A 12091-nucleotide genomic window follows, 5' to 3' on the forward strand; every position below is an offset into this window, starting at 1 on the left:
AAAGCACAACATAAGAACAACAACAAAAAAAAAGGTTTTGATATGTTTGCTATGGTAAGAGGAAGTTGGCTATTTTTGGTTCTGCATAGATTGTCCCTCTCCGCGGTATAATCACTAAACATTAACTATGAAAATAAAGTTAAGCATTCATTTGAACGCCTTGCTTCAAAAATTATGTTGCGGAAAATCCTGGAAATAAACCTCTCCTCTGTGCATTTCACTTGTCAATAGTAAACCACAGCCGTCTGTACACCACACCTCCTTCCATCACCGCTACCGTAGGTGCAAACGCGGGCGACATCCTTTCATCAGAAAATACCATGTTGCCTAGCAACGCCCTGCCAAATGGCCCAGGGGGCGGTGACGAGGCGCTCGCTTCCGCAGTAATTACAGCGCATGTGTGTAAATGTATGTTTCTGGGCCACACCAGGTGTGTGTGTGTGTGTGTGTGTGGCTGTTTTGCAGTTTCACAGTGAAACTATATTTAAAGTGAGCTCCTATAAACACACTGGCACACTTAGAGAAACGATGAGAATATAAAGAATATCAGACTTGATTGGGAAGCAATGCAGCTTTATGTTATATTTCAAACTGAATGACATCAGCCTTCTGAAAACTCTTATATGGCCATTTTTGCCAACTTTCTACATAATATTTCATGTTTACCTGAAGATATTAGTACTGATAATGTGTCAGAGTATAAATTTGTTTCAGTGTAAACCTTTGGATTAAGCATTAATAGCCAACATACTTCTCTTGTGTGTTTCCTGTATGCACACAAGTTGGTGGCATACTAGTAACGTTTTCTGCTAGATGAACCCGGCCTGTGACTCTTCCTAGATAAGGTCAATGGATTGGAAGAACCTGCTACCTGGGCAGAGGTCACAGTGTCAACATGTTAACTGCTCCACTGTTTTGTTCTGTTAATCAGTTTGTGGGAAATCTCCCTTCTGTTCAAGTTCTTCTGCTCATGTCACACAAAGCAAGAAACCTCTTTGTCACAGTTGCTTCAGAACGGGAAATGGCGTTTATGGTAAGCTAGCTCCCTAGCATGCCATAAAAATCACACAGACTGGATTTGTGAGATAACCTTGAGATATATCTATAAAAAGCAGAAGAATAAATAAAAACAGAATGCAATCATTTGCTCATAAATTAGATGTGTTGACGCTTAAAATTTAATAAAGTAGTTCATAATTGCAAAGTTTAAAGAAAATGTCACATATGGTTTTTAAAAGTCTCCTTATGCAAAAATATGAAAAGCGTGTTGCATTTGTTTTCAACCCACTTCATTTTATACTTTGTAGAATCCATGTTTTCATGCAAATAGAACTGCACGTCCTTTGAGGTGTGTCTCTGTCAGCTTTGCAAATTTAGAGACTGACGTTTTTGCTCATTGTTCTTTACAAAATAGCTCAATGCTCAGTCTGACTGGGTGAAAAAAGTGTATCTGAACACCGTTTTTTAAGTCTTGCTGTGGATTCTCAATTGGATTTTGGTCTCGGCTTTGGCTCATTCTGACACACGAATATGCTTTGCTCTTAAGTCTAAACCATTCCACTGTGGTGACTGAATGTTGCCAGAACTTCTTCCTCGGTCTCAAGTCTTTTGCTGCCTCTAAAGTATTTTCTTCCAGTATTACTCTGACTATTGCTCCCTCTATCTTCCCCTGAACTCCGATGAACTACGCTATTCCAGCTGAAGACAAGAATCCCCACGGCATGATACTGCCACCACCATGTTTAAAAATATAGACAAACATATATCACGTCCCTTCCCTTCCACTTCAAAGTCATACTTCTTGTTGGCTTATAAAACATAACCTCCCCCCCACCCCCAAAAATACATAAACATTTGCAGATGAAGTTACAAGATTTAAAAGAAAACTTCAGGGTGTATGAATACTTTGCAAAGCTCTGTAGGTGTATAGTTCATGGGTAAATTTGTCAAATATATATTCTTTTAAATATAAACATGTTTGTCATACTTCTTTAATAGTATAGTATCAAATGTTTGTCAACGGGGTGGAGGAGGAAACAAGTCAGAATTTTACAGTCAACTCGTTTAAAACTTTTCTTCATGGCAGCCTCTGCAAAACTGAGTGACACTAATCCTTTCTACTGTGGTGCTGTTTCATCGTCGTCCAAAAGCCTTCATACTGAAACCAGCTCACACGCCTCTCTTTCCCGTTTGCCCAACCCCCTGCAACCCCCGCCATCGAAAAGTAGTCCCCGCCTTTCTCTCTCGCTCTCACCCCAACATGACCACAAGTGTCGCCGCTCCGGAGCATCATGGGAGCTGTAGTTCCCGTCTCGCTAGCACGTTTGAGAAGGCGAGGCCTCACCAAAATACAACTCCCATCTCGACCCTCGCACGCCGAGCCCCGTCGTCCAATCTGAATATGTGGGAGGAGCGCATCCGCCCACAAAAGCCACAGCTATCTCCCCGTTATAGGATCCAACTGTGCACGAATTAAAGGGAATAGGCTCAAAATACAAAGGCCGGTGGTGGCTCGTTTTAGGTGCGCGGCGGACGGCGACGCGTCGTGTGTTGTCGGGGAAGAAGCGGCGGGTGACAAGAGGCAGGAGCAGCGAGGAGGGTGTTGTCTTGATGCTTAAATGGAAGTGGGTGGGCCTCCACGGTCACACACCGCCAACTTCTCTGTGGACATCGTTCTGACAAGCACAAATTAGCTCGTTTATGGACTGTCTGTCCGGTGAAAGCGACAGAAGACCGGGGCTTCGAGGAGTCCAACGGTGCGGAGACGGTCGCGGTGTACGTTGTTGTTTCCGTTATTTTTCGGAGGGCTGCTTGATTGTGCCTCCGCTTGGTACCGCCCTTCCTGGCTGGTGGGTGGTTTCGTCAAACGAGCTGATCCGCTACGGCCCAAAGCGGAACATATAGTCCGTCCTCCGCCTCTCTACCCGGCCGGCCTTCTACCGTGAACTACACCCTCTCCCTCTCGGTATATTAATGCGTTATGAGTGGTAGGTACCCTCCCCCTCTCCGTCTCCACCCCTCTCGTTCTCTCTCTCTTCGTCTGACAGATAGGAGGCTCCATGCCCCCTTTGATATTGATGATGAGGTTACTGCTTTCTCTTTAGTCTTTATTGATCACCTTTGTTTAACTATATCTGCTTTATGCTCTCATTTTATTTACAGTCCACACTATCTACATTATTGCTTACTTTACCCTGGGACTTTATCCTGGGAGTGATCATCAATGAAAAAACATGCTCTGAAATAATACTTTCTTTTCCACAGACTCGAAGAAGGAATCATCTGGAACAGAAGGAGGGAAAGCATCTAAACGAGGCAAAAGTTCAGGATCGCAGGTAAACTTAACAGGGAGAAAAACAGGAGTTTTTTTTTTTTTTTTTAGTTCATTAGTTTTTTTGCCTTGCCTGTAGGCCAACGATGTTTTCCCTCTCTCTCAACCAGTCAGACAGACACCTCTGGGGGCGTTTCTCTGGTGATTTCCACTTCCTGCTTCTGTGCAGCCCTGCTGAGAGCCAACCCAAAGCCTCATGAATAAGCTTATATGGCTGTCACACTCCAGCAGCTCTGCTTTTGAATTTGTCTGTTTGAATTACAGTCAAATTCATTCAGTACTGCTGATAGCCACATCTTAAATACCTGCAGTTTTCACAGTTTGGCTTTCTAGTTTCTATTTTTTAGCAAACTTGAAGAGGTTGCAGGATACACCATTTCGATGCACAACCTTTGTTATGCACATGTTGTAAGCTGTAAACAATCCTAGGCTGTTTCCCTCTCATTGTTGAGAGATGTTTGACATTAAACATTTGCCCACGACCTAGTTTTTTTTTTTAAAAAGGGAGGAGAGAACGCAGCATTTTTTTTTCCAGTGTTTTGAGAAAAGATAAATGTGGTGCTCACATGTCCACCCACTCGTTTCCTCTAATACCGCCCACTTCCACTGACAGCTTTCTGTCTCTTTGCATTCTGTATTTGGTTTTCTCCATCTCTGTTTCCTCTCCCACTTCAAATAGTTTAATTGGGTAACTGCACACGGTGATGCTTTTGCACTCTTTACTTTTGGTTTTATATATTTACATGATGTACTGCAAGAGTATTAATAAGTATTGAACTTTTTCATACTTTATTGTGATAAAACTCAAAACATTATTTCATTTTATTGTTGTTTTTTTTTACGTGTCAGACCAACACAAAGTAGTGCATAATTGTGAAGTGGAAGACAATTGATTCATTGCTTCCAAAAAAATAAAAAATAAATCAGCAGAAAAAATTAAAATACAGTGTGGTACATTTGTATTCAGCACTTCTTAGATAATAGTTTTTAGAGCCATGTTTTGGGGTAGTTTTCGGTTGGCTTTGCACACCTAGAGTGAAATTTATGATCCTTTTTTTCAACATAGCTCAGCCAGATTGAATGGATGGTGTTTGTGAAAACCAGTTTTCAGGTTTTTTCTTAGTCACATTTAGGTCTTGACTTTGAGTGGGTCATTCTAACACCTGGATATGCTTTGATCTAAATGTAGCTCTGGCTGTATGCTTGGGGTTGTTGTCCTGTTGGTTGATCCTCCGCCCCTGTCTCCAGTCGTTTGCAGCCAGGATTACCTTGTATATAACTTCCTCTATCTTTCAGTCAACACTGACCAAACTCCCTGTTCCTACAAAAGAATCCCCACAGCCAAAGGCTGCCCTCACCATGGGGATGGTTTTTTTTTCAGGGGGGGCGTGCAGTTTTCCTTCACACATAGCGTTTTTGCATTTAGGCCAAAAAGTTACCTTTTAGTCCCATCTTACCAGAGCACCCATCTCCAGATGTTTACTGTACCATCTAAATATCTTGTGGTAAACTTTAATTGGGGCTTTCTTGTTGCCAGCCTTCCATACATGTAAGATTTGTGGAGTTCAGGACTGATAGTTGTCTTGTCAAAATATTCTTCCACCTGAGGTGTAGATTTTGGCAGCTCCTTCAGAGTTTCAATGGCCCTCTTGGCTGCTTTTCATTTGAATGCTCTCCTCATCTGGCCTGTCAGTTTAGGTGGATGGCCGTGTCTTTGTAGGTATGGGGCTGTGCCATGCTCTTTCTGTTTTTGCATGATGGAACAAATACTGCTCTATGAGATGTTCAAAGCTTGAAATATTGTTTTAAAACCTAGCACTGCTTTGAACTTCTCCACATTTTTACCCCTGACCTGTCTGTTGTGTTTTTTGGTCTTCACGGTGCTATTTGTTTGCTAATGTTCTCTAACAAACCACCAAGGCCTCCACAGAACAGCTGTCTTTATACTGAACCCTGCATGTTTGTTTATGTATGTGGTGTTTCTGTGACCTTTGGTCCATGTCTTTCACATGTTCTTTCTTTTCATTAGCTCTCCCTCCTTCCTTTTCCTCCAGGATTCCTCTCAGCCATCTCCACTGGCTCTGCTAGCAGCAACCTGCAGTAAGATCGGAGGGCAGGGGGGAGCAGAGGGGTCCCAGGCCCAGGCAGGTGCCCAGCAGATCCAAGTCCAGGCTGGTCATATTCAGCTCCAGGCAGGCCAGCTTCAGGGTCAGATAGTGGTGGACGCAGCCGGGGGCCAGGCTCTGGTGCCCCAGCAGCTAGAACTGGTCCCCGCTCAGTTCACAGGGAACGGCTGGCAGATCATTACAGCAGCTCCAACAATGGCCAAGGAGAACACCAGTCACCCTGTTGCTGTGACTGTGGCCACCACTCTGGCCAATGACAGTTCGCCTGGAGGACGCAAGGTAAAGGTCATCAGGAAAAGTAGTGGCTTTGGCAAACTTGTTTTTATGCTTTTGCACAAACAGGTATTATAAACTCTTCTCCTTTTTGGCAGGTGAAAACAACAAGTGGCACCAATAGTGTCCCAGCCAATCAGCAGCAGCAACAGCAGCAATTCCAGATCATCCAGGTTCAGAACCTGCCTAATGCTGGGGGTGGTGTCCAGTATCAGGTCATTCCTCACCTGCAGACTGCGGATGGACAGCAGATTCACATCAACCCACAGCCAGCTTCCATCGGGGCCCTGACTGAGCAGGTTCAGTTCATCCAGACCCCAAACTCAGGCCAGTCCCAGGCTATTCTCCAGCCAACCAGCCAGCAGGCTATTCTACCAAGCACAGCCAATCAGGCGGTCCCGCTGCAGATCCGTCCTGCACAGACTTTCCCAATTCAGCTCCAGACTCTGCAGGGCTCCCAGACTCCTGTTATGACCACCGTGCCCATAAACCTCGGTGGCATGACTCTGGCTTTGCCGGTGATCAACAACGTTGCAGGGAGCGGGGCACTGCAGCTCATCCAATCGGCAGATGGCACGTTCTCTGTCGCTAATGGCAACCAGCTGGTGACGACAGCAGTGCCAGGAGGCACTCCCACTGCAGCCAGCACCGGGTCAACACCAACAATAGCTGAAGGGGACAGCATGTCTGATGGCGTTCAGGGGGTTTCTGCTGCACCCGAGAGTGCCCCAGATAACACCCAAGTGCAAGGCAACGAGGCAGACTCCCAGAGCCAGGCCAATGGGCTCCAAAACCAGTCAGATGCAGGAACCATCCAGCAAGTGATTGTGGGCCAGGTAGGGCACCAGCTGGTGCAGCAGATCCAGCTGCAACCCCAAGCTCAGAGTCAGGGTCAGACACAGAACCAGCAGCAACCACAGCATATTCAAACCCTCCAGCTGGCGCCAGGACAAACGCTACAGCCGATCCAGGCCTTCCAGAACCCAGCACAGGTTCTTATCCGTGCGCCGACCCTGTCGTCCTCTGGGCAGATAACCTGGCAGACCCTTCAGCTGCCCGGGGGGGTCTCTTTGCAGGGCGGTCTGGGGGCCGGGATGCCACAGCAGCTGACACTGGCTCCGGTGGCCGGGGGGACAGTAGGGAGTGGGGGACTGGTGTCCCTGAGTGGAACCCCTTTGACGCTAAGCGCTGCCCAGATCAACCCAGGTTCCGGGGTGCAGACGGTCAGCATCGCAGGACTGGGCACAGGAGGGGTTCAGGTGCAGGGTGTACCTCTCACCATTACTGGTCTACAGGGTAAGATCACGGAAAGATTCTATGAAGTATGTAATTAAGATGTATAATTCACACAATTACAACTCAAAGCTACTGTATACAACCCTGTTGTGCCATCCTTCCTGCTCAACCAATTGTATTCAATGTAATAAAAGATGTTTTGGATCTTGTTCGTCGGTTTCCTCTGCTGTCTCTGTTTTCTGTTGACAACAATGTGCCGAATTTAAATCAATGCTTTGCCATGTTTAAATCTCTCTTAGGTCAACCACAGGGTCAGGACACGGTTAAAGTTCAGCCTTCTCCTGTGACAGTCACTGTTGGCAGCATGGCCTCAGGTTCATCGGTGAGTCCAGACCAGCTGGGCTCTGTTCAGAGTTCTTCGGACCAGGAGGGGCTGCCCAGCAAGAGGCTTCGACGTGTCGCCTGTTCCTGTCCAAACTGCAGGGATGGAGAGGGAAGGTACAGATTAGAGCAACACACCAGCAGAGCAACGGGTTGGACTTAATCTGGTTATTCAGCAGACAATAATTCTCTCTTATATAAAAGGCAGAAATATGGCAAAATCAATACAACATGGTGCAAAAGACAAGAAAATAAAGGACTCCTGTCTTTTTGATATTTTCATGTTGACACAGATTGAATACATGGTTTGCTTTTTAAAAGTAACAGATCTAAGTTTGGACTACACAGCTGGCAGCGAAAACATCCAACACCCTCAGTGTATTTTATGCGGATTTTAATGTATTGGATTCACACAAATGAAATCCGGTCAAACCAATTGACTGCCCAAAACCCTAATTACACCAGTGATCATTTTGAAAGCACATTTTAACTAAGTTTCAGTCTTTTAAATAAAATAAAATTTGCGTTTAGTAAAATTTTGTCATCTGTAATCATTTTAGTTTTAGTTGGCGGAATCTACATTTTAGTCGAATGAATTTTGCAGTTTATTTGTTCTAAAATGTGAACACACAGAGGAACGTGTTTTTTAGAGCCTCTTCCATCTTACATATAGCTAAAATATTTATCATAGGACTGAGTTAACTGAGTTAAAGCTAAACTTTGCAATCCACTAACACAGATTACCTTTTTGGATTTCATTTTCGATTTCGATAAAGTTTTAAAAATCATAAATAGGATGTGCATTTTATGGATATGGATTTCTGTTTTATTACACTTTTGGTCTTTCTTTATGAGGTCCTTTTTAGTTTTTATCAAGTTTTTGTCTGGGGAAAAAGGTTGCTGACGAATCTCTTTCATCCACAAAAATATTAACGCTGGAACACATCTCCCCACCGAGAAGCATGGTGGGGGCAGCATCATGCTGTGAGGACCACCAAGAAAAGAAAGCTGATCAGATTTGACTGGAAGGTTAAAGGAGCTAAAAGCAAAGGGAATCCTGGAGAAAGGTGGAGGTTCACCTTCTAGCAGGACAATGACCATTAACAACCTGCCAGAGCTACAATGTCATTGTTTTGATCGACTCATATTCATGTGTTAGAACGATCTAGTCAAACTCCAGACCCACAGTAAATCCAGTGGAGAATTTGATGCAGGAATTGAAAATTGCTGTTCACAGACCACTCAATGTCTGTCCAATCTGTCTCAGATCGAATAATTCTGCAAAGAAGGATGTGCAAAAATGTCTTAGTATGGATGTGTGGCGATAGTAGAGACAAACCCCTAAAGACTAGCTGTTGTAACTACAGCAAAAGGTGGTCCCACATAGTGTTGCATTAGGGGGGCTGAATGTATGCAGCAGTTTTCAAAAATATTTCTTTCCTCTTTGCAGTTATAGAGATATCACATAAATCCCCCCCCCCCCCCCCAAAAAAAAATGCATGGAAGCTTGTAGTTTCCAGGTGAAAAGTTTACAGGGTATAAATACTTTTTCAAGGCACTATAAATATATTTTAACATTTCCCAAAAAAAAAAAAAATGTCCTTTTTCATTTTTGCAAGTGAACCGAATGCCCACCTGTTTCTAGGAACAGCGGAGACCCCACAAAGAAAAAGCAGCACATCTGCCACATAGAGGGCTGCGGGAAGGTGTATGGCAAGACGTCTCACCTGAGGGCCCACCTGCGCTGGCACACCGGCGAGAGGCCGTTTGTCTGTAATTGGATCTTCTGTGGGAAGAGGTTCACCCGTAGCGACGAGCTGCAGAGACACCGGAGAACACACACAGGTAGGCAAAGCATCCACACAGAATATAAGCCTGGTTTAGATGGAAGAGCTTAACTCTGATTGCATTTTGTTAAATTAAACACATTTGTTTGCTGCAGCAGAATGAATTGGAATACCCATAGAAAATCCAAAGTTACTCAGAATCTTATTTTCAGACTTCTTTCAACTATTTGCGATTAGGATTTAATCAAATCTTCTTTCGTCTCCTGGCCTCCAGGGGAAAAGCGTTTTGAGTGTCCTGAATGCTCCAAGCGCTTCATGCGCAGCGACCACCTTTCGAAGCACATCAAGACTCACCAGAACAAGAAGGGGGGCACTGCCGTGGCCATCATCACCACTGATGACATGGAGGACGTCCCCCCTGAAGGCCTGGCCGAATCCCCCCAGATTGTCGCTGTAGGAACCCTCACGCGGGACTCTGAACCCGCTACACCCACAACCTCCAACCACCTGGAGGAAGAAGAGGGAGGAGAGTTTGAATAGACGAATCAAAGGCAGACTTCCTGATTTTATTTTGTTTGTTTTTTGGAGGTGTTTGGCCAGGACCTTTTACATAAATTTCAAATTGTTTTCTTATAAAAAGGGACTTAAAAGAGGATCATTTAATGAAGATTAAGAGGAAGAAATACAAACCTTACAATCTGAAGAAAACTAACATATAATGAAAGATTAGGTTGGCTTTTATATAATAATCTATAACATTTCCGTGTGCATTGAGGGGACAGAATGTAAGTAGATGAGCACAAGACAGGGGGACCTGACGAAGCTAAAACCAACGGTGAGAGGCATTTTCCTAACAGGAATCTAACTCTATGCACAAAGCTGTGTTCCTGTTTCATACCTGTCTGACAGTGCTGAGGTCAATCATGATACAGGTCGGTTGCGGAGCGCCAACAGCGCAGGGGCAGTCTGGGATGTTGTGTGTGTGCATAATAACTGTGATCGGCAAGAATGGGTGTGTGCTTGTGTTCCCACGCTGCTCCAAAGAGGATCTACCTATGGTGAGTTTTATTCATGGTTCAGGTTCAGTCCTCAGATCAGATTCAGGTGATTCAGGTTGATTTGTTTGATTAGTTTAACAAATTATTCTTAAAGAAGAAATTCTAAAAGAGAAGAAGAGTAGGGGGAAAAAAGCACATATAAAAAGATTTATAAATAATGCATTCCTTATTGAAGTGCAGTGGCCATTAGAATACAAATAAAAGGTTTCTATAGAAAAAAAAAACAATCTAGCTTTCTACAACTTTGTTTGTGTAGGGAAAGCAATACTATAATGACAATCCATGTGAAACCGTGTTTACATTGTAAGGGGAAGTTTTAGTTGTTAACGAGACAAGCCGGTTTGTTTAAGAATCGGAGAGAAGTGCTGCCGTTTGAGCAAACCTGGACCTTTGCAGTCATTGCAGGAGCGGCTTCAGCATCATGGATTTTTACAGTTTGGCCGCCTAGCAGCAGTTTAGTTAGACGGCAGCACTGTCGCTGATGCTACTTTACGCTTCCTGCACTGTGGTAAAGAACCCTCTGCGCTGCACGGAGGACCACAGTGCAAGCAGCTGAAGTAACTAAGAGCTGCAGCCGAGTTAAGCTCCTTAGCTATGTGGATGTAAGATTTTTTTTGTTGATGTTGCTCTGTGTTAGTTCAGTGCGTACGTTTTGAATTAAAAAAAATTATTTTAATGAATTAAACATTTTTTAAGCCCCTCTTCAAATGTGTTGACACAGGACCCCATTGTGTGAGGCTAATTTATTATTTATCCTTGGTTTGTAATATTTGCCTTTCGCTGGACTTGTATTTGTGTGCGTTGGTTCTAAGGTTGTGTGCAGCATGTTTCAGTTCTTGCCGTAGGGCTGCTTCTCTCTTCTTTGATCTCTGTTGGTCTGATATTTCATTTATTTTCTTGGCGCCATGATGTGTTTTTGGAAAAAAAATATAGATGACAAAATAAGAAGAAAGCAGCAAAAAAAAAAAAAATCTATTACTGTCTAAAGCTGAAAAGATTGATACCAAACAAATGTAGATGTTTTAAAAATCTTTTTTGTGTGACAACTAACTTTTCTTTTCTTTTCTATTTTGTAGTGACATCTCATTTGTAAATCTTTTTCTAAAGATGTTTGTTCGTCTCCATGACATTTGATAATGGGTTTTTGCCAGGTTAGCCTTAAAGGCTCCAGTTTATTGATATTTTTAAAACTGGTTTGTACAAATGTGTTGTCAGCAAAAAAAGACTGAAAAAAAGAGATAACTTCAAGCAGAAAACATGCTTTGCCTGCTTAACACTTAATAAAGCGAGTCTTAAATTTCTTCTGATGAATTTGCGTCCGTCTGTATCAACACGGGTTGGAAGCAACCCCAGCAAACATTGATTAAAAAAAAAAACTGTATTTTATTGCAGAATCTTACACTGAAACTTTAGTCTGGATGAACATCTGTAGTTATCCTTCACAGACAGGATAATCAGGGAAATTTAAAGAAACAAAAATCCACAAAGCTCTTCATTAGAAAAACACGTTGGGGTCACCGAGTCTCCATAAAAACCATTAGATGTTATAGATTTGCCAAGGAATTGCCCCAACAGTCCTAGTATCACAGGCTGGCCTGTAATGTTTGCTAAACTCTGGGACTTTCACTGGACTAAGATGAAACAAAAGATGAATATGTAAAAAATTGGGTGGAGGATCTGTGATTCTGTGGGCATGTTTCTCTTTCAAAATCCCAGGGAACATTAAAACAAATGGCATCACGCGCTCCTTTAAAACACACTGAATATTTAGAATAAAACTTTGGAGGTACATCCATCTTCCCATCATGTCTGACCAGCTTCCCTGTGCTTTAAGAAAAGTATCCCCACAGCATGATCTGCCGCCACCATGCTTCACCATAGGGCTGGTTTGTTCAGGGT

The 12091-nt window shown here is 43.5% G+C and overlaps 1 protein-coding gene across 1 annotated transcript; it reads left to right on the forward strand.

Annotated features, from left to right (window-relative positions):
- Nucleotides 1–588: 588 nt before the first annotated feature.
- sp4 (sp4 transcription factor) lies at nt 589–11493 on the forward strand. The gene is made up of 7 exons (XM_047383715.1): nt 589–2987; nt 3265–3335; nt 5386–5736; nt 5829–7026; nt 7266–7464; nt 8993–9192; nt 9409–11493. Exons 1-7 carry the CDS (start codon nt 2981–2983, stop codon nt 9672–9674), a joined length of 2292 nt encoding a protein of 763 aa, XP_047239671.1. The 5' UTR covers nt 589–2980; the 3' UTR covers nt 9675–11493.
- Nucleotides 11494–12091: the final 598 nt, after the last annotated feature.

Source organism: Girardinichthys multiradiatus, chromosome 13, assembly GCF_021462225.1.
Source record: "Girardinichthys multiradiatus isolate DD_20200921_A chromosome 13, DD_fGirMul_XY1, whole genome shotgun sequence".
Lineage (NCBI taxonomy): Eukaryota > Metazoa > Chordata > Actinopteri > Cyprinodontiformes > Goodeidae > Girardinichthys > Girardinichthys multiradiatus.